Below are 27,203 nucleotides of genomic sequence, written 5' to 3' on the forward strand. Positions count from 1 at the left end.
AATCTACCTGTGTGTTTAATGTATAATAGCAGCAGCATTGATTCTGTTTGCCATGTTCACTTCAACGCACAATGAAATTGTAATAAAAAAACTTCAACGTGAAAATATAATTTATCACTAAAAACTGGTTTTTTCTTTGCAAAGCACAATTTGATCAAATTATGCCAGATAATTCTCTGCCAGCCTTGGAGAGGACTCCCCAGTCTCCCAAGTCTGGATCGGCACTGGCTGGTTTCGGAGGGACTGCTGGGACCACCTCGGAGCACCAGCTGTCCGAAGTAGCCGGAGTGAACAATCTGGATAAAAACAACACTGTGGCGGTTTACAAACAACGAGGTTGGTTTAGTTTTAATTATAGTTTGTTACACTTTTATCTTCGTTTTCCTTAAAAGACTAGAAATGTGCAGTCAAAACTTTGAAGTCCAATAAAGAAAACATTTTGGCAAATAGAGAAAAAAGTTTTTTTTAAAGTCTTTTTAAAAACATAGGGGTTTAATGCATGCGAATGGTTCGACTAAAAACTTTATCATTTAGAAAAAATTGAGCACAGTGCAATCGGAATAGTCTTTATTGCATTTTTCAGACATTGGTAAAAAATCGATGGAGTATATTCCGGAGGATCTTCTGTCAGTGCTGAGGAAACCAGAGCCACTTTCCAAGGAGGCCATCAAAAATAAAGTCAGGGTTCATTCGAAATTGATAACAAAAATTTTTTGTCCCAGACATAATTTTCTAGTATCTCGGTAGTTTTAACTGCTCTTATGGCTAACTGCGTAACTTTACGAAGATTAATTTTGAATTTTCATCGCGTTATGTGGCAACATTAAAGCTAAAGACGGGCAAAAAAGATCATCTTTTCGGAACCAATTTTCCAACCAATATTTCAATTGTTTTCGCAGATAATGGGAGGACGAGCCGATAATGCGTGGTATCATGATGACGTGGCCAAGAAGTATGAACACCTGCTGAAACATCCGCCCTGCACCTGTGGAATAGGACCACGGTTGGTTGCAGGCAGAATGTTGCAGATTCCGAAACCTTGTTTCGAGACCCTTGCACTTCTGCATTACCCCCCCCCCCACCACTACTCTAAAGAAAATATGTCAAGTGATCAAGTCGATTGATTTGAACAAATTATTTACTTGAAAATTTGTGTACGAACAATTTTTAAACCACTTTTTGCCAGTCAAGGAGCTGGGAAACTGGAAAAAAGGGCAATAATTCTGAGTAATTCAGAACCATTATTTAAGCATTGCAATACTAGGGAAAAAAGTGATTTTCATCAAATTAATTTCTAAAACTCGTTCGCGATATTTTGACTTTCATAAAATGTTTAATCAAAGATCTTAATTAAATTATATGGCAGTTAGGGCAAAAAAGAACAAAGTATAGTTGCTTCATTGTACATTTTTTTTTCAATCTAGAGACATCTCGTTTCTCTACGACACAGCTAAAGTGGAAGACAAACCCATGCCCATTCCCCCCGTGGGAGACAAGAGTGCCCCCCGGAAAGATGCAATGGACAGACAGACTTCGAGGGGGAGGAGGGGGAGGGAGCAGATGGAGCTACCTGACAGCATAATCCCTAAGGAGTTCCACCTGGTACAATCTAAAGCGGCATTGGGTCTGGAGTACAATAAAGAGTGAGTTGCTTTTTATAGTGCAGGGAGGGGGGAGGTTTGTAACAATACTGTTCACATTTAGGAGCAGGAGTCATTAGGGATCTAAAGAACGACGCCTCCTCTTTTTCCCAGCCTCAATAAAAAAAACCTTAAAAAAAAACTGACATCCCTCAAAAATTTAATAGCTCTTCGATTGTAAGCCTTTTATATTTATAACTATTATTATTTTTTCAGGATGTTTTCAGTGAAAACGAAAGATCACGAGGAGCACTTGACTAAGTTTCCTTCGCTGTAAGTTGCAAGAATCATTTCCAAAAAAGCAGTTATTTAATTTTCTTGCATTTTGCTCATTTCGGCCAAAAATCTGATTGTTCATTGAACAGAAAACCAGTGAGCCGCAAGGAAATCATCGAGCTGAAAAACGTGATGGACAAAATGATAGACGCAGTCGGCGCCACGGAGAGTAGCATCAGTCGTTCAAGCAGCCACATGACATCCAAGCCGACAACTGCTTCAGACGACAAGTCGCCCACGCAGATGCACAGTCTGTTAACATTAGTTAAACAGGAGCAGGATATTTATAATATTATCTTCCATGAGATCATAAGACAGACTACTGTTGAGTGTAAAGAGAGGGGAGAAATTCTGTCGGCTTTGAGGCAGAGGTATGCGGGGTTACTGGAGAAGGTGCCTAGACATGTGAGATCCATGCATGCGGAGGTCATGGCCCAGAGGGCCCTAGATCGAAGACTAACGGAGGAGCTGCTTAAGTTCAAGGGCGCCATAAACTCACTGACCAAGTAAGCTTAACTGCTTAGATAGATTTTTTTTTCATTTTATGATGAGTCTGAGTTTTATCTACATTTAGCAGTACCACTGACTTAAGTTTTTGGGAAACATTCTAAAAACCGAAATCAATTTGCTTAGCATAAATCTGTAGACATAAACAGTCCAGTGCTTTAATATTTGAAAAGATCGACTGGGTTTTAGTTTCTCTCTTCGAACCATCCTCCAGTACCAAAAGTTCTAAATTATGATATGGTCTTTCTAGTGAGCTGACAGATGTGCGTGAGCGTGAGCAGGCCATCTCGGAACAGTCTCGCAAGGCCAAAGAGGAGCTGAAGAACTCACTCATAGACTCAGAGAAAAATGCCAGGTAACCATTACTATTGAAAAACCGTACAGAGCAATGTTCATTCCAATAAGATCTTATATAAAACAAGACTGCTCGTATCAGGGCGAAGCCCTGAATGTTCCGACTGCCTTTTAAGGTTTATGGAGCAGTAATAACATTAAAAAATTCAATGAAATAAAACAAAATGAAATATTTTTTTCTTCTAAAATTTGAAATTTTTTATGAAAATCATCCCCCCACACGCCACATAAAGTACAAAAGGACAGATTTCGCTCCTTGTAACAAACCATTTATGACAATTAAGCTTCTTTTAACCAATTTGGAACGATTTCTAAGACGGATTAACTCTCCGCTTACGCGTTAACAGCGCGAATTATATCGCGCGTTAATTGTCCCTAATTGGCCAAAATGGCACTCTTTAAACCCCCATAACTTTACGAAAAATGATCACAGGTGAAATATCTTTTCAAATTTGAGCTCAGGAGAACAATACCTTTTGAATGATATAAAAAAGTTTCGTCAAAAATGGCTAGTTAAAAAGTCGAAATTTGTCTGAAGAAAAAAAAACCCACCCCGAGCACAAATATTCCGTTACTTTCGTACCGAAAGTCGGAACAACAAGACTGCTCGTATCAGGGCGAAGCCCTGAATATTCCGACAGCCTTTTAAGGTTTATGGAGCAGTACTAACATTAAAAAATGAATGTAATAAAACAAAATGAAAAAAAAATTCTGAAATTTGAACTTTTTTTTATAAAAATCATCCCCCCACACGCCAGATAAAGTACAAAAGAATAGATTTCGTTGCTAGTAACAATCAATTATGGCGAATAAGCTTATTTCCAATTTGGAACGATTTCTAGAACGGATTAAATCTCCGCTTACGCGTTAAAAGCGCGAAATATATCGCGCGTTAATTGTCCCAAATTGGTCAAAATACCAATCTTTAAACCCCCATAACTTTACGAAAAAAGATCACAGTAGAAACATGTTTTCAAATTTAAGCTCAGGACAACAATAGCTTTCGAATGAGATAAAGTCGAAATTTGTCTGAAGAAAAAAAAACCACCCGAGCACAAATATTATGCTATATGAAGTACGAGACAGTAAGAAAAAATAGTCTGCTCCATTTAATTTAGAATTTTTTCTGAATCGGACTATTTTACCGTTTATGCGTTATAGAACAAAAAAACATTGCCAGATAATAGTTCCAAATTAGTCAAGTTGGCTATTTTCAAACCGTTAGCTTAATATTAAAAAAATAAAGGTGAAAAATTGTTTTATAATTGAGCTCAAGACATTCAAAAACAATTTAGACAAAAAATTAGTTAAAAAGGCTATTTTTTTTGGAAAAAAAACCAGCCCATGGCAAACATTTACTCACTTTCTTATAAAAATGGAACGAAACAGTCTCAATACTTTAAAAAAGAAAACAAACAAGACTGCTCGTATCAGGGCGAGGCCCTGAATGTTCCGACCGCCTCGTAAGGCCTATGGAGCAGTAATATCATGGAAAAATTAAAGGAAATAAAACAAAAAAAAGTACTAAATAAAATATTTTTTTGAAAATCGTCCCCCCTCCCACGCCATATAAACTACAAACGGATAGATCTCGCTCTTTGTAACAAATCAATTATAGCAAATAAGCTTCTTTCAACCAATTGGAACGATTTCTAACAGGTATTAACTCTCCGCTTACGCGTTAACAGCGCGAAAGATATCACGCTTTAATTGTCCCAAATTGGTCAAAATGCCAATCTTTAAACCCCCATAACTTTACGAAAAAGGATCACAGGAGAAACATGTTTTCAAATTTAAGCTCAAGAAAACAATAGCTTTCGAATGAGATAATGTCGAATTTTGTCTGAAGAAAAAAAACCACCCCGAGCACAAATATTCCGTTACTTTCGTATCGATAGTCGGAACAATAAGAATATCCACTGGACAAAGGGCAGGTTTAGATTGAAAAGTGCATCTAGAAGACCCATAGCCAGGATTCCTGGCTACGATTGTATTCAAAAACCTTACTTCTATCTGAACACTTTCATGAGATGTAACTATCATCAAGGGGGTTTCTGAACAGTTAAAATGCCAAAACCCGAAAACTATTTCTCTAACCTGAAAACTATTTTTGAAGAGTTTTTTTTCTGGAGTTAGAGTAAAAAACCGAGCACTGCCAATGCCGCATCATATTTAATTTTCTAACGGTTAAAACTTGAAAAATGCGTTTGAAACGATCAGTTACTTTTTTATACCCCCAAAAAAAAATTAACTCCTATAATGTCAAAGATAGATGCTGTTTTTTAGTTTGTTGACGGAGTACCATGACCTATATGAGCTGCAAAGACAGAGACTGGAGCACCAGATCAGTGTGTTGAGCGAGGAGAAGGAGATATGGAGCACTGCATGCTACACCATGGCTGTCAAGGTCAGCTCAGCTCAGCTCAGCTCAGCTCAGCTCATTTTGCTAGATTCTTATTTGAATCATTTCGAGATTTGAGCTTGACTATTTCTCGTATCTATAAATTTGATTCCAATTGCGATTCATCCAAGAAGTGTTTTGGATGTATCGTACAACTAAAAGTTGCATTTGCAATTGATGCGGCAAACTACATACGAGATATTTCGAAGTCATCAATTTCAAATAATTAGACTCAAATAATCTATTGCAGCATAAAAATGCAGCAGGTACCCAGATTGTCCGTCTTATCAGACAGAGCAAAAGGTGTTGTTACGACAAAATGATATGCCTATTTGTAATTCTTAATCAATTTTTTCAGCTTCGATTGAATTTTGCGGGTGATTAAAACTAGAAGCTATAGATTTGATTCAATTCAACCAGCTTTTTGTTGACATTGTGGAAAAACTGACTAACATGCAAGATAATCAGAATGACTCCCCTTTCTCCTCGATCCCGCATATTATGATGAATTACTACAACTTTGGAAATCCCTGAAAAAAAATCATCTCGGTGAAAATCACTGAAAAAAAATCTTTTCTAGCGGTCATGATGGCATAAATTTAAAAAAATTGGTGCTGAGACGATTGGCTATCCAATAGCTGACTTGTTCAATCAAATGTTAATCTATAGTAAATTTCCAGAAGTTTGCAAAAAAAATAACGTTTTTATAAAAAGTGTTCTTGCGAGAATCTTATGAACTCTAACCCATTAAACCAGTTCTCACCAATAAGCAGTTATCAGAAAAAGTTTTTCAATTGTCTTTGAACTTCATTAGTAAGTTCAACATTTTTGCAGCAGAAGAATTCTGATTCAGGAAATTTGTTCTTTTATCCACGTTATCAATTCAACAAATTAATTTATGCGATTGGCTTGTGTTTCTGGTTTTTATAAAACGTTTGACAGCATCTATCGTATTATGCTGTTGAAAAAGCATTCAGATGTAGAAATGTGCTACAGGGGGCTCTAATTTTAATCCACTGCTTTTTCTGTTATACATAATTGACCTTTTTAAAAACCCCCAAAAAACTGTCTTTTCGTGGATGACACAATGTTGTTTCGCACTAACAAAAGTTTAAGCGGAGTACAAGAATTCAAGAAAAAGTTGAAAAAGAAGACTTGTGCTGCAACGCTAAGTTTTGTCGGAAATTTAAAAAGTTAGGTATCTTTAGGAGAAGAAAACTGGGCTATGTAGGTGAATTCAAGCCTTTGGACGTCGTAACGGACAACGATTTGACTTTTTTAGCATGTTGATGCAAAAAAGCCAGTTTTACCAGCTTGCTAAGACAAAGCAAAGGGGGTTTCATCTCGATACCTACACTTGAGATTTATTAAGGTTTGCGCCAAGTCGGTTTTTTCTTATAGCGTATTAGCATATGGCTGTTTGTCAAAACAGGTTTTCGAAGATTTTTATCAACTCGAAAACGGATTTTCAGAACTGATTTTTTTAAAGTTTCAATTTGTGATGCCAGTTTTTCATGATTAAAAATCAAACCTTTTTCGCATAATTTCGTGCGCTATCCTTGTGAGTTAAATAATGTATTTCTAACTTTTTCTAAAAATTCAAAAAAAGACAAATTGTCCAGATCAGTTCAATTGAACTGCTAAAATTCATTCCACTGATAGCTCTCTAATCAAATAGCAGTTGAATTTTTTCAAATATTCAGCAACTAAATCAGATTTAGCAACGAAAGCGAACTGACTTTTGAAAATATCTCTACTTTCTGTAGATAACTGAGAACAACCGTCTGAACACTTCTAAACGACTGCACATGGCGGAGAAGACGTGGGCTAAGCTGGCATCCCATTACGCTCTATTTCTGGCAGACAGAGACTGCGAACTGATGGCCAAACTACAGACACACGTGGACAAGTACGCGACAGGAGTTCCACATTTCAAAACTTAAAAAGCCTCATTTTAAACGTGACTCATTCATTGTATGTAATTCGTTGTTCATGCATATGGCTTATTCATTTACTCTATTCGTGATTAATAACAAAATTTCAGAGATGATTATATAAATGACTCGTTGAATTGCGGAGAAGCTCGATTAAAATAAGGTTGATGATCATTTCAGGTGGCGTGAAATCATTTCGGAGATGAATTACAACATAGCAACTGGTGATAAGTCTTCCAAGGTCAAGCTGATGACATTGAAAGAAGAAATGACAGAACGAGCGGCCACATACTCCAAAACCATGCTGTAAGTGTCACCTTCGATTTTGTTCTAATTCTTGTGAAAAGAATATCTCGATACAATATCTGAAAGTTTTATTACCATGAACATCATTTTTAATTCGATTATAAGTATATTTTAGATCCCTTTTTCGGAGCTTTTCAGAAGCCAAAACAGATTAACTGCATTCAAAATTTTTGTGATGAGACTGTTTCACATAAAAAATTAGTTGAGCATTATCCTGAATCAAATTCTCCGATAATTACTTTTATTAAATTATTCCATTCAAAAACTGGACTTATTTGTGTTTTGGCAGTATCGATTTCGACACGCATTCTGGGACTGAAACCCGTCGTTCACTTTGTTCATCTCTAGATTCGTAAGAAGAGTTCTGAGTGATTTTCTCCGCCAGTCCAACTTCTGAATAGTGTGCTTGAAGAACCAATTTGTATTTTTGGACAAGAAAGTCGTATGAGTGCGATGAAAAAAAAAAATTCCACTGATATTTTGAGCTTTGTTTTTAAGTCGAAGACACTATAGACGACTATCTTCATAAATCAGCTCAATTGTGCAGTTTGCAAATAAAATTGTTTCTGAACTTTTCATTCTGACCTTTCGTGGCATGACCTTTTAAGAAAATCCACGGCATTTCCTGCTTTAAGCGTTAATACCGAGTGATTTACCATCGTAATCTCCAACCATTTTAAGACATCCTCATTTTTTCGAACTCTGTCATCTTGTCTTGTAATCTGCGTTGTCGACGGGGGGTTTTGGAGTATTTCTCGAGGGAGATAGGAGCTGAAAGACTATTATCCAGAGTATCAATCAAATAAAAGGCTCATAATTGGGCTAATTTTCACGCTTGTCTAAAAGCACCATATTGAGGTGGAGGCTCAGAATTAGCTAGAATTCATTTCAATGAACCTGCGGTTTATTAGAACGGACTACAAAAATTCCTGCTGCGTTATTAAAATACATTCCCTTGCTGAATCCCAAAGTTAAACTTAGGCGTATTAATGTTTCGAAGCCCGGCACGTTCTAAAAATTTCTAATTGCAACTGCTAACTTTAGTCGGTTTAATGAGCGATCTCATGTTTGAACTAACACCATTGGATCCGGTATATACTCTCTCATCATTGAATCACTTTATCTTCGCCTCTTTAAGACCAATTTCACTTAACATGGTATCTCGAGTGAGCAGTTATAAAACGCCAGTTCTATAAAAAAAAGAATAAATCATTTGTTCATTATCAGTACTTTGGTTTGGGTTTAGAATAAGATTCATGGGACCAAATTAAGATCCTCATCCTCCACCCCAGCCCTTAATTTAAATTAAATTTGCTAAGCGCTGCATGTAAAATGCTCGTTCTGATTTGATTGGCTGAAAATTTCTAACTTAGACCAATTTAACATCCCCACCCCCAAACGACTTTACAATCAAGTGAATCATTGCATTGTTATCATGTGCTGGCGTAGACCTACACTCAAATACTTTTTTATTGACAACTTTTTGATCGCTAGATTTAGAATGATTATTATGAAAAAATATATATATTTCTAATTGGTGTTAAAATTCCAAAACATTTTCCAAAAAAATGTACCAAAGCCCGTGAGCCCGACTTAATACAAAACAAGATTAACAAGAGTTATATTTCCATGTGTGCAATGCATGTTTTGTGATGGAGACTTAACTGCCATGACATTAAACTATTTTTCAACAAATTATTGAATTTATTGTTCCGACTTTCGATACGAAAGTAACGGAATATTTGTGCTCGGGGTGGGTTTTCTTTTCTTCAGACAAATTTCGACTTTTTAATTAGCCATTTTTGACGGAATTTTTTTATATCATTCGAAAGGTATTGTTGTCCTGAGCTCAAATTTGAAAAGATATTTTACCTGTGACCTGAAGAGTTAATCCGTCTTACAAATCGTTCCAAATTGGTTAAAAGAAGCTTATTCGCCATAATTGGTTTGTTACAAGGAGCAAAATCTATCCTTTTGTACTTTGTATGGCGTTTGGGGGGATGATTTTCATAAAAAATTTCAAATTTCAGAAAAAAAAATTTCATTTTTTTTTTTTTTTACATTTATTTTTTTAATGTTATTACTGCTCCATAAACCTTAAAAGGCAGTCGGAACATTCAGGGCTTCGCCCTGATACGAGCAGTCTTGTTACATTTTTGAGTATTTTAGAACTGCTGAGAGCCGAATAGTACAGCCATCTCCAGAAGCCATCTTGAGATTCCATAAAGATCTGAAGAGCTGGCAAGAGGTAACTCCAAATCCGTTTTTTTTTTTGATATGTCAGTTGACAGATGAAACAAGGATAGCCGGTTGCTTTGCAAGTAGCACAGAATGTACAGACCATAAAAATAACAAAAAAAAGTTTTTTTTTTCAAATTAGTGTCGTTTTTGTGCTTGGTGTGATTAAATAATTATACCAACGCGTAGAAAGTTAGTGAATCAGGCATAATCGACAAAAATTGTCTTCAGTAATGAATAACAAAAAAAAAGAAAAAATAGTGAATTAGGCATAATCGACAAAAGTTGTCTTCAAAGAATGAACAAGAAAAAGAAAAAACACAACCCAATACATAGTTCTTCACCATTTTCAATGTTCTGAACCAAACAAAACTATGAGAAAAACTACAAGTTAACTTTTAGTTAGACAAAATGAGAAATTAGAAAATTAAACACTGCTTTTAAACGTTAAAAATTCAGAAAGCATTTTACACTCACCTAGTAAATAAACGTTTTTTGCTACTATTTTGCTATGATTTGCTATCGATTCGGCACAAGCAAAAAGTATAGTCAATTGACACCGTTTCTTAAACCTACCTCGTTGCTTTTCAATTGTCACTACACGCTCATAAATGATACTAACTTTTAAAAAGGATTTTTTTTCTGATTTTATTCTGTAAAAATTACTGTGATCTGAACATTCTATGATAGCTGCATAGAGGCTGGCTACTTTTTGACTTCTCTAAATTAAGTTAGATGTTCAATTGTACTTCATTTGCTTAAAAGAAGACAAAAATTACGCTCTCCAAAAACAAAGTGCAAACGGCACAAAAGCATGCGTGACTAGTTCTAAAATTTGTTTGGGGGTAGATTTTCACAAAAAATCTCAATTTTTTCCTTTTATTTTAATTTATTTTTTTTTCTTGTTATTACGGCTCCATGGACATTAAAAGGCAGTCGGAACTTTTAGCGTTTCGCCCTGAAACGAGCAGTTTTGTTAAAATTAGCTGTTATCTGAAATAAGTTAGACTGGTAAACATTAATTGTTAATTTGCGTTCATTCATCGTTCATCTAACGGCAAAGCTTTCGGCTCCAAAATTACGAACGCACGCAGATAGTAAAGCATTGACAAATTTGCACCAAAATTATATATTGCTTCATGATTATCAGTCGCACCGAATGATCCTACAAAAATTTAAAAAACATGCTTACTTTTTTTAACTCGAAACTAATGTTTTCTGAGGACTGTGTGAAAAACTACACAAAAACTTAAAATGAGATTGCTGAGGCACAATTGGTTTAAATTTATCCAAAAGTTGAATGACAAAACCAGAAATTTTATAGGCAAGGAAGTATCTCTTATAAATATCTCTCTGAGGTAAAACTCAATTATTGAAGGCCAAAATCCTTGACTCTCTCAAAATTCGTCTAAAAAGCAAAAACTTCCTTTTCAATTTGAGAACTTTTTGAAATTTTTTAGTGTTTGTTAAACTAAATTGAAAAGGTTGTAATAAGAGCTTATTGAACAACCTACCACCTAAATCAAATTAGGGAGGAGATCGCTGACTTGGTTAAAACTAATGCTTTTCTGCCAATTAGATTTGAACATAGTAAGTGCAGCTTCTACTGCTTGATTTTGCCCTTTATTTCTATAGGGGAGGTAGTTCACTTCATCTATTCGGGGGAGGTTGTTCAAGTGAGCTGGTAATTTTTTTCCCTTTCTTTTAACAGCAAAATGTTCTGACCTGTTTTTTCTCAAAATTAAATTCGGTTTGAGTAAATTTTGTAAGGTAACTCAAAGTAGCCGTGAGCTGAAAAAAAATCAGAAATTAATTAAATTGCAATTGTAATACAAGTTTGTCAATATTCACCGACAATTGCCATATAATTTTTTCTTGTTTAGATTATTTTTTTAAATTGAACCAAAAAATTTAGAGAACTTCAATTTAGATTTTTTCCCAACAATTTTTCCATTTTTTTTTTGAATTTTTCCTCTTGAATTTTTCTTCTTATCTAATTATTGAAACGAGAAAAAGAGTTATTTAAATACCATCACATCATAATGTATCACGCACTGAAGTTTCTCTTTGAATAATCAATTATATGGCGATTTTATGTTCGAAGACAAAAAGTAATATATTATATGATCTAACTAATTGATTGAAATACTCAGTTTTTGTTGTGTCAGTTATTTTGGAATTACAATCGCTTTTTTTTCAAGGTAATACCATTTTTTGTGTCGGTTATATTGGAATTAAAAACTGTTTTTTCTTCAGGTAATACCAAAAAATAAAATCTTTTTTTCCCAGATAATCGCAAGATAATCTAGTGTGTTTTCTCCATATAAAATCTAGTCCGAATAAAATTTATTGTTTGCATAATAAAATGGCAGCAAAATCTTTTTGCCATTTCTTTGCTGCCAAAACAAGTCAATGTAAGCATGAACCAAAAAGTCAAATCATTGCTTTTGTAAAATCTTTTCACTCATGGGTTGCAAATTTTTAGCGAGTTTTTTTTTTACTTGTCTAACTTTCGTTTTATTTATCTTAATTTTTAGTTAATTAACGCCATTTTCTTTTATGGTGCATTCTTTCCTCTATTTTTTTCTAGCAAAAACTAATTTTTTTACTGACAATTTTTTGTTAATTCATAATCGCAATGCTCCAGATTTCTTGTTTTTAGTTAACTCATGATCGCAATGCTCCAGATTAATTTTTTTCGATCTAATTGCTTCTTAACGCATCAATTTATTAGTTTGATTGTTTTTAAACTGAAAATTATTAGGAATTTATGAAACAAATATTCAGCAAAAATGAACTTTTCAGTGATGATTCTAAGTTATTAATCGCAGAAGCAACTTTGGGGGGATAAGGGTTAGCCAATGTTCCCTCCCCCCACAAGTGTTTCGAAAATTTTTGGATACGATCAATCAAAATGGATGCTTTGAAATAATGCCATAGGGTAGACCATCTGCGGGGAATGCGCGTCAAAAAACGCTATTTTAGGAAATTTTTAAAAATTTGAGCAAAATTGAGTTTCTACTGATATTTTTTAGTGAATTCATGGTCGCAGTGATCCATTGGTTTGGCTTTTGCATTGAAAAATCAAATTTTAAGCTACAAAAAATTTTGTTTTCAGCGAGTCAATTTTTTAAATAGATTTCCTGATTTTTCTATGGAGACAAAAATTGACTTTATTACAATTATATAGTGAAAAAATAGATTATCTTGAAATTATATGGAGATAAAAATAGGTTTTGCTGGAAGTATAATGCGACATAGACATAATCGCTGTGGAAATTTTCGCGCTATTATAATAGATGGTTGATTGCCTGAATTGAATGATTTGATTACACATAATCAATTATAATGGCAACTTTTTTGGCAAGATTTTCTCAATATAATGTATATGTTTATCCGAGAAATTTCGGCAATGGATATAAAATTAGTTTTGCAGGTTAACTTTTCACAAATTATCGTCATAATTATTGCTGAGACATATATTTTTGAAAATATATTTGACTCGGATTCACGACCAGTAGGAATCTCGACGACTAATAGGACACCACACTTGGTCAAAATCCGTCAAAAATCACTTTTTTCAGTGGAGGTCTTGAAACAATAAAAAAATAGCCTGCTTTTCTATTAGCTCTGAGTTTTGCAGTAACGCTGTATAACATTTCAGAAAAATAAACGAATTAAAGGTCCGATTATTTTATAAGTGACTTTTACAAGAACATTAAGGTTTAAAGATTCATAATTGACCTAAAATTAAACAAATGTGAAAACAATTTTGAAATAGGTTAATGTTAATTGTGAAATAAGGCTTTGTACCTTCGTCCAATCGGATTTCTAAGAGGTCCAATCGGATTTCTAAACTGGCCTGAATAGTAGAATTATTCAAGTCAATTTCTCTCGACCCGGAATTTTTTTTTCGAAATATTATTTTGAACCCAAATCACGACATTTGGATTCTTCAAATGCAGAGTTTTTATTGGTTCTCTTGAGTAATGATATGGATTTCATCTAAAAACTATTTGATTTACGCGACCAAAAAATTTTTTTTGAAAGAAGGAAAGCAATTAAAGACTTGTTTGTTTTCAGGCGATCTTGGCGGAGGTTGAGAAGTACAGTGGGGATACTCTGCTGCAGTACCAGGAGCAGTTCCAGCAGTGCAAACACGAGATAGCCCAGTGGAACGAAGTGGCCCACAGAGTGTTTACGCGACACCAGCAGGAGGACGGCTCCAAGTTCCCAGAACACGACAAGATGCACCATGTCAACGAGGTCAGATTTATGACGTCATTTTATTCCTGGATTAGGCAAAGCTTCGTTGATGATGGAGAATAGAAAAGCCTTAAAAATCCTACACTGCCAAATCCGCCCCTACCAAGCATACAAATTCAAAGAGTTCAACAAGGGAGACGACTTTCACAACATTTAAAAAGCATTTCTTAAAAAACATTTTGAACATTTAGAAAAATTTGACGCAAAGTAATTTAGCATTTTTAGGAGTACCTTAAAAAATTGAACAACATTTAAACCTGCAATCCGGCCAGTTCAACCCTGAAGTTTGTTTCAAACCTTTAAAAAGCTGCGGTATAATTGTTTGTAGTGTAAAATGTAGTGTTTTATTTCAGGCTGTGGAGAAATTGATGTCACAATTCAACACGCTCATTTTGGGAGAAAATGGTAAGGTTTTTAATTATGAAAGGAAACTTACTACCCTGAAACTGAAGCACACGCCTTCTTTGCCTAAAAAGCGGGCTTGCCGCTTGGGGAATGGAAAATGTTTTCTATTTCAAAGCGTGTTATTTTTCTTTATATGTCGCAGGCACTGCCAAGTTCCTGATCCAAGTTGGCAACGAAGTGGACCAATGGGAGACTAAGATGCACTCGCTGGTGAATGGGGCCCAGACTCTCTCGGAGGGCGAGTGGGTCAAGTTCCTCAACTACGTCAATTCATGGCCCTCTACTGTGGAAAATATCATTTCTTTTGTGGGGAAGACGAGGAGCTATGACCAGATTGGAAAAGAGTACAAGGAGTATGTTTTTAATCTTTATTTAAGAATGCTTAAGAATGTTTTTTGGGAGAAAGCACAGTTACAAGGTTTCAAAAAAGTTGAACCGTATAAAAAGATTTTTCTTGCATAAAAATATGTTTGATAGCTCGCCTACTTTTTCATTGAAAACGCTTCGGAAAAGGTCAGAGTTTTGATTAAAAAAGTGAAAGCGAATAAAAAAGCAAGTAATTCATTGTATCAGAGAAAAATGTTCAAATTTATGTTGATTTCAGAATTAGAGAAATTGGCATATGAACAATTTACACTAAGAGAGGAATACCCTTTGCTAAAAAGTCATCCTAATGAAAGTGCACATCTGCGTTCCTCGTTTTTCACAAAGAACTAAGCGGCTTGTATGATATGATTTTCCCCTTTACTATCCCTCGTGGAGCTTTCTGTTTTTTTTTCAAAAGGTTGAGTCTTGAGGAGGTGCTGAAGACAGTGCAGGTGTGGATGTCCTCCGCCTCAAACGGGGATAGACAACGAGACTCAAAAGATCATCGACAAGGTAACCGCCCCAAGTTTTCGATTGATAGATTTTTTTCAAAAGCAAAAAATTTGACTAATTGCAGTGAAAGAAGCACAGAGCAATATGCCCAGTTATTTTTCCTTAATGTAAGGGGGGTTGGGCTACAATTCGTTTCAAGCGACGATTCGTAACAGGCGATAAATCGTAAATTTTTAAAAGGCGACTATTCCTAACAAGCGACGATTCGTATCAAGCTACAATTCGTATCAATGTTTTGCTTGATGTTTAAAATTTTTTAAAAATAATCGAAAGCTTAATTAAAATACAAGGAAACCGCTCATTTCGAAGCAAGATTTTGAGCGTAATTGTCTAAAAAAACCGCTCAAACCGCTCAAATCTTGCTTGAAAAACCGTTCAAAAATCACCACAAGAAATGTGCGGTTTTTGAGCGGTTTTTTAAGCAAGATTTGAGCGGTTTGAGCGGTTTTTCCAAAAAAACCGCCCAAACCGCTCAAATCTTGCTGGAAAACCGCTCAAACCGCTCAAATCTTGAGCGGTTTTTGAGCGGGATCTCGACCCGGGGTGTAAAAGCGTCCGGACATTCTATGCTACTCCTCTATTTTGTGATTTCCATATTTTCGTAACTCTGAGCACATCTTCAATACTAACAGGTGGGCAGTGTGCACAAGTCCTTGATCCATTGGATGGTGCAAGTGCTGCTCAAACTGGCCCCGGACAGGCCTGACAATGTGGGGGACTCCTACAATGCACACTTTGCCACAGTGGAGCAGATCGAGGAACAGGGGCAGAAACTGGAGAGGACTCTCGTCAAGTTCAGCGAGTACCTCATCAGGTGACTATAGCTTTGCATTGTTGCAAAAAAATAGTTCGAGCTCATTTTCATTTGTTAAGATTATAATTTTCATTAAATCAGTTGTTAATAAATAATTAATGGAACGTTGGTATATGCTGTATTTAAAAACTAAAACGAAAAAGATCAAAAACACAAAAAATAACTTCATTCTCAAAAATCAATCTAATCCAATAATTATCATTAGAGAATTCCAAAATCTATATTATTCTACACCACCAAAAACGTTCAAAATTCTTTTTTTTGTTCGTTTCAGCTGCTGTGGTAGTGCTGTAATGGACGTAGAGAGGGGAAATACTGTGGACACTGACGCAGAGTACAGAGATTTGAAGAAGATTGCGGCAAGTTTTTCATTTAAAGATGAACATACTCCCAACTCATGTAAAAATAGACACGATCAACAAAGTTTAGACTTCACGCGCTGAGGTGAGCCTTAGTTTCAGACACAGAAAATAGCGCTGGTTAATTATCTCAGTTTGACCACACCGGCAGTTTTAATTTCCTCATAACAGCATGAATATAAATTACTGATTAAATATGATTATGTGTTAATGAACATAGTGAAGACACTTATATGAGAAGTGGGATCTACTTAACAATTGCCCCCTTTTTTTAAGAAAGGGGGCAATTGATAAGTAGATTAAAATAAGGCTTTTTCGACCAATCAGAATGCAGCAAAATTGTAATTCTCAATAGGAAGCTCAGTGCTGATTTACTGCTTTTATGAATAGGGGTGGCAATTCTTAAGCAGATACCAAAGGGGGGGGGGGCGATTGTTAAGTAGATCCGAGACGTGTTGGTATGTTTTTCTAGAAAAAAGCCCTAGAAAATGTGCACGCTCGTATTTCGCAATAGCACTTTTGATTTTGTTTTCGTTTTAATTTCATTCTGAAAAGAAGGCAACTTATGCTCTATGCTCTCCCCGCACTGGAGTTCCATGGTTAATAATTGATTATAATCTATTTTTTCAGATGAAATTATGAAATTTGCAATTTTTTTTCAAAATTATCTCATTTCCTGGTTCGTGCAGTTGCTACGTACTACGTTTCATATATTTTTACATTCCACATGAGATTTTATTTTATTTAAGTTTCCTCTACTTTTTCGATACTACGTAAACTCCATCGCCCTTTTAACAACCCCCTTCCCCAATTTACCCCCCCCCCTCACGCACACACACACACACACACACACACACAGTTTACCCCTACCCCCCACAGTTTACCCCTCGTCAGTTTACCCCACCTCAGTTTACCCAACCCCCCGATCTTAGTTTAATCCCCCCGGGGCGTGTTACTGAATGTGGAGGTAGGGGCAAAAAAATGGGGGCGAGGGTGGATCAAAAAACTTGGGTGAGGGAGTTAACATGGAGAAAATTAAACATACTGGGGTGTGTAAACGGTGACTTGGGGGGGGGGGGGTTGGGTTTGGCGGTAAACTTTAGTAAACATGGGGGTAGGCGTAGGGATAAACGTAGGGGAGTTGGGAGAGAAAAAGTGGGCAAAAGTGGACGAGGGGCAAAATGAGGGGGGGGGGGTATTATTTGAGTAGTTTAAGAGTGCGAGTTTGCAGTGAAAAACGCAGAAATGTTACAAGTTTTGCAAGTGATTTTGCAAAAAAATGTAATGAATATAATCCATTATAATCAATTATAATGGATTTTAAATGGATTATATATTATGAAAATAATCGATTATAACGACAATATAATCAATTTCGTGGTCTGAATTTGCAACAATAATGAATTAAAATGACAGCATTTTAGACAACAAGTTTCCATTATAATCGATTATGATCCATGGAATTTGGGTGCGGGTCTTTCAGGGGTCGATTGAAAGGGTGGGGGCGGATTGAAAGGGTGGGGGCGGACGCTTCTTCTCCCCTCAGGGATTCGACCCCCTGCCGACCCTCGATTTTTGGCCGACCGACCCTAAAGTTTGTCTAAAGGCGCCTAAAGCGGCAATATATACTACTGCGATTTTCAAAAAAAGCCCAAAAACAGGTCGACCTAAACAAAAAGTTCGTCAAAATTTTCGAAAATTTTTGAAAATCAGCTTCCTCCTTGAGAAAGTCCTAGAGCCGCCCATGCTCTCCTTGGCTCTAAAATATTTGCTAATTTGAGTTGGAAAGATTTGAAAAAAATCCATTTTTTTCTTCAATTTCATCGAGAAAGCGCTATGAATTCAAATGATTTTGCTCATGAATAACTAACCAGTTTATTTTCTGCATTTTATAGAGTGCTTAACAACTGAGGTTGATAATCACCATGTCAAGTTTTGGCATAATTAGTAAAACTCATTAACAGAATTAAGATTATATACAAAAAAACGCCATTTTTTTCCGAATTACAATTTTTTTCATTTATTGGCCAGTGGTCTGTCTTTTGTTTTTTTTTCGGTTTTTTCAGTAAGTGTTTCGTTTATTATTCCGTTTTTGAAGAAAAAGAGATTTTTTTTTCAATTTTGGGTTGTTTTTTGTAATTATTCAGTCTCTTTTTGAATGCTCAACCAAACTTTTTGACAAAAAATTTTATTCCTTCGAAAAAATTTATGTTATAAGGGATTGAAAATTGCTAGTTTGGCCTATTTAGAATAAAAAACACGCAAAATATTGCGTTCATATTACGCGCAAGCTGCGGATTAAATCATTGCAAATTGAAATGAGGCGGGTCGTTTGGTCTTGTTTTTAGGATACGAGATGATAAACAATCCCTTTGTAACTTACATTCAAAGGGATGAAGAAAAATATGGAAGAGAATTTTTTTTTTCAGTCAATTATCAATTTTTTATCCAACCATTTTTTATTGGCCTTAAAAAGCATTCGGAACAATCAGGGTTTTGCTCTGATATACGAAGCTTCTTTTTTACCTCTAAAATCATTTGCTTAATGCAAAATATAATTACTATTATCCATAGTAAAATTTCAATTTACATAAAAACGGGGCTTAAGTTTTACTCTGAAATTGGATTTCAATTTTGGTGCTTCAATTTAAGCAACGCAAAAATCCAATTTCAACAGTTGGGCTAACATTATGTATCTTATAATAACAAATCCGTGTGTTTCCACTTAATTTGATATCAAAAACAGTTCGCCAATTTTCATTTAGAATTGATATGTAGAGTAATCATAATCAAGTCACGTCGTCAGTGAACCAACTGCTCTGCTCATAGATTCCAACTGTTAAATCGATCATATAAAGGATTATGAATTTTTTATCGCTTATGACTTTGTATTTTTTGTCTCAAATTTTGAAACCCCGTTTTACCGAACTTAACAAAGGCAAAACCAAGTAAATAAAAAATAATAATTTTTAACACACATTTCGTCAGAATTTGAAAACTTCCGATTGTTAAACACGAAAATGTCTTTTATATATTTTTTGAAAAAATATACTATTCCCAATTTACCATTTTCACCGTAACTTTTAAATTTGCAACTTTTAATTTTAAGGCTAATTTGATTGAATAGTTAAAAACATAAGAGCAAAGAAGACAGCTCGTATCAATGGGAAAGGTTGAAATATCCAAATGTCCTTTAATTTTTAGAAAATAGTTTTAAGTTGAAAAATTTTTACAAAAAATTAGCTTTGAATTTTTGTTTCAATTTGTTTTTGAAAATCATGCCACCACTTGCTATATGAAGTACAAGACAGTAAGAAAAAGTAATCTGCTCCATTTAATTTAGAGTTTTTTTGAATCGGACTATTTTGCCGTTTATGCGTTAAAGAACAAAAAACATCGCCAGGTAATTGTCCCAAATTGGTCAAATTGGCTATTTTCAAACCGTTAGCTTAAAATAAAAAAAATAAAGGTGAAAAATTAAATTATAATTGAGCTCAAGACATTCAGAAACAATTTAGACAAAACATTAGCTAAAAATAATATTTTTTTTTGGAAAAAAAACAGCCCATGGCAAACATTTCCTCACTTTCTTATAAAATTGGAACGAAACAGTCTCAACACTTTTAAAAAGAAAACAAACAAGACTGCTCGTATCAGGGCGAGGCCCTGAATGTTCCGACTGCTTCGCAAGGCCTATGGAGCAGTAATAACATGGAAACATTAAATGAAATAAAACAAAATGAAAAAAAAAATTCCTAGAATTTAATTTTTTTTTGAAAATCATCCCCCCACACGCCTTATAAAGTACAAAAGGATAGATCTCGCTCCTTGTAACAAATCAAGTATGGCAAATAAGCTTCTTTCAACCAATTTGGAACGATTTCTAACAGGTATTAACTCTCCGCTTACGCGTCAATAGCGCGAAATATATCGCGCGTTAATTTTCCCAAATTGGCCAAAATGGCAATCCTTGAACCCCCGTAGCTTTACAAAACATGATCACAGGTGAAATATCTTTTCAAATTTGAGCTCAGGACATCAATACCTTTCAAATGATATTAAAAAAATGTCGTCAAAAATGGCTAGTTAAAAAGCCGAAATTTGTCTGAAGAAAAAAAAAGCCACCCGAGCACAATTATTCCGTTACTTTCGTATCAAAAGTCGGAACAAAAAGAACGTAATCTGAATTTTTTTTTGGCGGCAAATTTTGAGCCTGTTAATTATACTCTTAAGTAGTTTTAATTGCATATATCAGTTTGTTGTCAACTTTTAATATAAATTTAATAGCAGGCCTCCACAACATGAGCAGCTTTTTTTCTTAATGTCGAAGAAATTGACGGAATGTTTGTGATCGGGTGGTTTTTTCTCCATGCAAATTTCGGTTTTAAAAATCATTCAAAAGTATTGCTGTCCTGAGCTCAAATAAAAATAAGTCACCTGTGATCATTATTGCAACGTTATGGGGTTTAATATCTAATCAGGCCAATTTGGAACAATTAACGCGCGATATATTCCGTGATTTAAGCGGAGATTTAATCCTTGCGATACGCTTTTTAGTCTAATTACTGTCTTAATACTCTGCTACATGCGCAGAATATATCATTATGTTCGGCGGATGTTCATAAAATCACCATTTATTAAAGCCGAAATTACACCGGAACAAGACTGTATTTTCCGGCTGCATTTACGGTATATGGGGTAGTGTTCAGTAAGCTAAAAATATATTGAACTTTGAAAAAAAAAAAACCATAAGATTTTTTAAAAAGAATATCCCCCACAATCCATATAAAGTACGCAATCACAGAGTTCACTCCTAGTAACGCAGCACTTATGACAAATAGCCTACTTTAACCAAATTGGAATGATTTCTAGGACGGATTAAATCTCCGCTTATGCGTCAATAGCATGAAATACATCGCGCCCATAATTTAACAAAAAATAGTCACAGGTAAAATATCTTTTCAAATTCGAGCTCATGACAACATTACCTTTCCGCTGACATAAAAATTCCGAAAAACCGCTGGTTAAACAGTCGAAATTTGTCTGGAGAAAAAAAAACAACCCCGAGCACAATTATTCCGTAATTTTCTTCGAAAATCGTCAGAACAATAACGTAAATTGCATCAGAAGTACGTAACAATTGCATAACAACAGTGACAACCTTAGTTTTGCGTAACAATATTAGTTTTTGGCTACTTGGAATGGTAGTTTTTTTTTAGTTTGTTCGCCTTTCGGCTTGTTGGCCCATTACCTTTTTTTCCTCTACATAGCGTGTGGGGCGATGATTTTCTAATAAAAATGTTTAAATTGGACCAATTCCAATAAAAATTCTTAAAAATCAAAAATTGGACGAATTCAAAGTGGAAAATGTTGCTCATGCGCATTGCCACACATTTTGCCATTTGACAAATTCCAATTTTCTTTGTATTGGATTTTAACTTTTAACTTGAAAAGTAATCTTTTAAATCATGATCATCTATGCATTAAATTATAAGTTCATCTTCTAGAAGGAGAGCACAGAGTGGGTGAATACTGGAAGAATTCTGGTGCAGGAGTTGAAGGGTGACGTCATAGTATCAATTGGGGACACCCACCCCACAGACAGACAGGACACGACCATGTCCACACTTTCCAACTCAGACAGTGCTGGGCAGGGAGGAACGACCACGGCGGATCAGGTAAACGAGATAAATTATGTATAGAGTAGGTTTCGTACTGAAATGGTCATAAAGGATGAGAAACTTATATCAGCATACTTAATTTCCTAAATAAGAATGGATTGGTTTCAGAAATTGTTATTTTTTTGCTTTTGAAAGCTTTGATTTTTGCAGACTCGATGATTGCTCGAAAACTTTTTATTCTAATATTTCAATTTTTTACGTTAAATATTTCAATTTTTTATACGTTCTTTTCGTTCATACATATCGAATCTTTTCAATTTTTTGAAAGATGCTAAATCATGCAATTTTGTTAAATTTTTTGTTAAATTAATTTCAAAAATGGTATCCTTTTAACAAAACAATCGTGGTAATTTAAAGTAACTTACTTATTTTTTTAAATTTAACTTTGGTTATCATAGCCTGGAAGCGCCAGAGTTGTTCAGTTGGAACTGAATTGGCTTCAAATTGTACGTTGCTCATTAATAGATTCAGAACTATCATCATTCTTATTATGTCCAGCAGTGTGCCAGTAACGACCACCCAAGCCACGCCCGCCCCTCATTTTAGTTGCCACATTTTTCCATTTTTCCCCTACGGGGTAACAGTATAAGCCATTCCATTTGTGCTTTGCAAACCCCAAAATTTTTCTCAAGGTGCCTAGGGGGCCAGTATACCCTAAATTTGAGGAAGCGCAGAAACTGTTTGCAAAATAGGGTCTTTTTAGGGGTTGCACGGGCTTTTAAAACCAAAAGAAAACGACGACAAAATTTTCGAGGTTGTTTGAAAAAACTGTCTCATTTCGCCCACCTAGAAAAATTCCTGTGCACGCCACTGTTTCACAGAAGAGTTTTAATGATTATTGTCAAGTTTATTTAGCTTGTCTACTCAAAAACGTCTCAAAATAAGTTTGTTTTTGTTTTCAGGGAAAACTTGCTCGCAAGAAACACATGCGGGTAAGGGTAAGAAACTGGAATGTAGTTTGTAGGTTTTGGAAAAGTTTCAGCATGTTAGATTGATTATTTTTGATCTTCACTGCTAAATTATATACCATGGAGCCATGCTTTTCAGTCAAGTCGTGATCCAACTTCATTGAGTTTGGGTGGGGAATTGATGACTGAAAAATCAGATTTGAGTGGTCAGACAGCCGATCAGCTGCAACAAGGTATGAACAAAACGATCCCACGCGGCCCAGGCGAGACTTCCAAAAATGACACCAGTACTGTCCAAGCTATTTGCACAGACCAGAACGTGCGACCTTTTGACCTCGAGGAGCAGCGTAAGCAGAATGTGGTACGTGTAAAGATTATGATCGCAAATTAATTGGGTTCAGACAAGGTGAGAACTAATTATGAATGTGTCTTATTAGTGTACCTCGTCCAACTAAGTTCGCGCATGCGATCAGTTTCTCGTCACGAAGTGTTGAATGAAAGACGGATTTTTTTATTCCAGGAAGTTTCGACGGCAATTTTGAAAGAAAAGGCGGAAATTGGTTCGGAAGAGGATCCGAAACAAGCGTACGAATCCATAGCATTTGTGGAACAGCTGCAAGGACAAATAATGTAAGCGCATTGAGAAAAATCAAAGAGATAAGTCCAGATCCATGATTTAAAGTACATTTTAGAAAAATACAAGGCTTAATTGTTGTAGAACAATCCAGGAAAACCAAAGAAAACTTTCCAAATAAAGACAATTTTGCTTTGGTTAATTGAAACAATTTTCATTCTTTTCAGTGATACTGAAAAACGAGCCCAATCCATGGAGCAGAGGGCCCTGGAGGCCGAACAAAAACTGGCCGAAGTGATGGAGCAACTACGGGAATCGAACATCAATCTGGAAAATGTAAAGCGCGAGGTGGAAAGAGAGAAAAAGAAGGCTGAAGATGATAAGGAAGCTGAACTAGCCAAGGTAAAAAAAGAATTGGTCATAATGGTTAAACAAGACTGCTCGTATCAGGGCGAAGCCCTGAAAGTTCCGACTACCTTTTTAGGCCTATGGAGCATTACTAAGATGAAAAATTTCAATGAAAAAAAAAGAAAAAAAATTTTTGAAAAATTTGAGATTTTATGTAAAAACATCCCCCCACACGTCATATTAAGTACACAAAGTGAAATATTTTGCGCCTATTAACAAATCAATTACGGCATATAAGTTTCCTTGAACCAATTTGGAACGATTTCTAAGACGGATTAAATATCGCTTACGCGTTAATAGCGCGAAATTTATCGCGCATTAATTGTCCCAAATTGGCCAAAATGGCCATCTTTAAACCCCCATAACTTTACAAAAAATGATCACAGGTAAAATATTTTTTCAAATTCAAGCTCAGAAAAACAATAGCTTTCGAATGATAAAAAAAAATCCGTCAAAAACGGCTAGTAAAAAAGTCGAAATTTGTCTGAAGAAAAAAAAACCCACCCCGAGCACAAATATTCCGTTACTTTCGTATCGAAAGTCGGAACAACAAGCGTTGTTGTTCAAATGAATTTTGAAGCCAATAACTTTAATTGTTTTTCAATGGAGCTTTCAATAATCCTACTCTACAATTCCCCTTTTAACCTATTCTTCTTTGCACCGTTTCTCCCCGGGCTGGGCAAGTTGTTATGTTTAGGCATACACAAATTACAAGTTTGATAAAAAGTTATCGATCCTATATTTCAAACAAGACTGCTCGTATCAGGGCGAAGCCCTGAATGTTCCGACTGCCTTTTAGGGTTTTATGGAGCAGTAATAACATCAAAAATTTAAATGTAATAAAATAAAATGAAAAAAAAAAAATTTCTAAAATTTGAAATTTTTTTAATGAAAATCATCCCCCCACACGCCATATGAAGTACAAAAAGATAGATTTAGCTCCTTTTAACAAATCAATTATGGCAAATAATCTTCTTTCAACTAATTTGGAACGATTTTAAGACGGATTAAATCTCCGCTTACGCGTTAATAGCGCGAAATATATCGCGCGTTAATTGTCCCAAATTGGCCAAAATGGCAATCTTTAAACCCCCATAACTTTACGAAAAATGATCACAGGTGAAATATCTTTTCAAATTTGAGCTCAAGACAACAATAGCTTTCGAATGATATTAAAAAGTTCCCTCAAAAATGACTAGTTAAAAAGTCGAAATTTGTCTGAAGAAAAAAAAAACCCACCCCGAGCACAAATATTCCGTTACTTTCGCATCGAAAGTCGGAACAAAAAGCTAAATAACAATTAGATCTACCAGGAGGCAACAGAAAAAAGGCTATTTTTTGCATAACAAAGTTAATTGTTTTAATTTGAGTTTTTGCTCACCAAAAAGTTTCAAAAACAGAACTAAATTTCTATTTGCAATAACTTGTTCTTGTTTAAATTTCAGTCCACAAAACAGGAGTCAGGTACATTTTAGGCGATGATCTCAGTCTTTTAGTTGGTCAGAGTCTTTATCGATCTATCTGTGTCTTTTCATCATGGCTCTATTAGTGTCTGCATGTTCATCTGATGACAAACCTATCTTTTTGAAAGTTATCGGGACACTTGTTTTTTGTGCACCTGTGTGGAAGACAAGTTTTAGAAGTGTTAAAATCTGAAATAGTAGCCAGATGATTTGATGACTCAATTATTGCGGAATTTTAACATTTGTGGTCTAAGTAACGGCAAGCTTATGATCACTAAAGCGCTTTTCGGACAGAAATATCTAACAGATGCTGATAAAAAAGTCTTCAATTTTTTTTGGTAGCAAATTTTGTAAAATTCAAACTGCCCAAAACTTTTGATCTAAATTTTAACGCTTCTAATTTAACGCTTCTTGGTTATGAAATGAAACTTGGGTTGGGCTGTTTTTTATTGGCAGATATGCTAAGCTCCTAAAAGAAAAGAGAAGCGAAAAACATCTCAACCATTTCAAGCTGGTAAATGAAATCATGTTAATGCTCTAAGTGATAGTGTTAGTATAATATCGGGTTAAATCATTCACGCAGCAAAGTTTTTATCAATTTTGGTCAATTTATCTAATAAAAACATGATCAAACTGTGTTTGTGTGTATGTAGAAGGAAGATGCGGAGATTGCGGCTGCAAGAGCGAAAAGTGCGGCTGCAAATAAGAGAGTCAATCAGCCCGTGGCTCCCAGCAACGTCTCAACCACATCAGCTGCATCAACTGTGAGTCATCATATCTGGGAGCTTCATTATTTCAAATTGATGGATCGGTTGTTTTCAGATAGCAAAGCCTCCCAATGCCCTCCTCAAATAAAACATGAGCAAACAAAGTGTCATCATAACTGGGACTTTCAAATCACCATGATTTAATCGGTGGACGGATTTATAACAGAGCCTCCTCCAAAAACCAAGCGAAAAACATTTAAAAAAGCTGCCGACATTTTGTATTTTCCAATTCAAATAAATGGTCTGCTGTGAAAATAGGTAACATGATTTTAGTCAGAGACAAGTTTCCTGATCAATCTTTGGCCAGATAAAAAACAGAGAGTAAAATACTGATTTAAAGCTGATACAGAAATTACAAGTTTTTTAAAACTGTTTTTTTTTTCTTGAACAGTGCTAATAATCTTTGTGACTTCAAACCGGGAGATGGTTTCATGATAGTTTTTTGAGATGAAATTCAACACATTTGTGTTAAATTAGAAATAAAGCAAATTTGTTCAAAATGAGAAAACTGTGGAACTGTTTTTTGGTCTCTTTCAGAAAGGAGCAGCGGGACGCAAAGCCTCAACCGGATCGAACCGCAACACTGGAGGAACCACAAATCGGTCAAATACATCATCACGATCAAGTTCATCCAAAAAGAAATAGAAACTGCAATTCTCAGATTATAACAGATCAAAATTCTCTGTCTATAATGATATGCAAAAATAATATTTGAATAAAATAGCGTTGAATCCAAAATATATGAGAATAAACTGAATTTTTAAGAATTTAACCAAGAATAAACTGTTAAGACATAATATGAAGTTATACCATTCAAGGATTTTGAATAGAAATCATTTTTGTATATGCTCAGTCGAGGATTTTCTCGAGTTAGTGGGGGGACTTTCAAAAAAAGTTCAAAAAATCTGTCGACCTTGTTTTTAGGTCGACTAAATTGTTTTTCTGAGCTCTTCGAAATCACTATAAAAACACCATTTTGCCCAAATTTTTTGCACCGTAGGCAAATATTTGAAAAAAAAACAG

General features: G+C 35.1%; 1 protein-coding gene across 1 annotated transcript; it reads left to right on the forward strand.

The window, feature by feature from the left end:
• On the forward strand, window positions 1-26,937 carry LOC134838892 (axonemal dynein light chain domain-containing protein 1-like). Its single transcript, XM_063854196.1, is given in 25 exon segments — window positions 1-336; window positions 584-678; window positions 900-1,003; window positions 1,425-1,643; window positions 1,857-1,913; window positions 2,006-2,422; window positions 2,674-2,778; window positions 5,064-5,184; window positions 6,945-7,087; window positions 7,293-7,418; window positions 9,588-9,666; window positions 13,740-13,922; window positions 14,276-14,327; window positions 14,470-14,680; window positions 15,112-15,206; window positions 15,839-15,892; window positions 15,894-16,020; window positions 16,295-16,379; window positions 21,887-22,057; window positions 22,963-22,992; window positions 23,108-23,329; window positions 23,489-23,598; window positions 23,770-23,944; window positions 26,067-26,177; window positions 26,718-26,937. Coding segments are annotated over 25 exon segments (3,375 nt in total). The 5' UTR covers window positions 1-161; the 3' UTR covers window positions 26,826-26,937.
• The last annotated feature ends 266 nt before the right edge of the window (window positions 26,938-27,203 follow it).

Source organism: Symsagittifera roscoffensis, chromosome 2 (assembly GCF_963678635.1).
Source record: "Symsagittifera roscoffensis chromosome 2, txSymRosc1.1, whole genome shotgun sequence".
Classification (NCBI taxonomy): Eukaryota; Metazoa; Xenacoelomorpha; order Acoela; family Convolutidae; genus Symsagittifera; species Symsagittifera roscoffensis.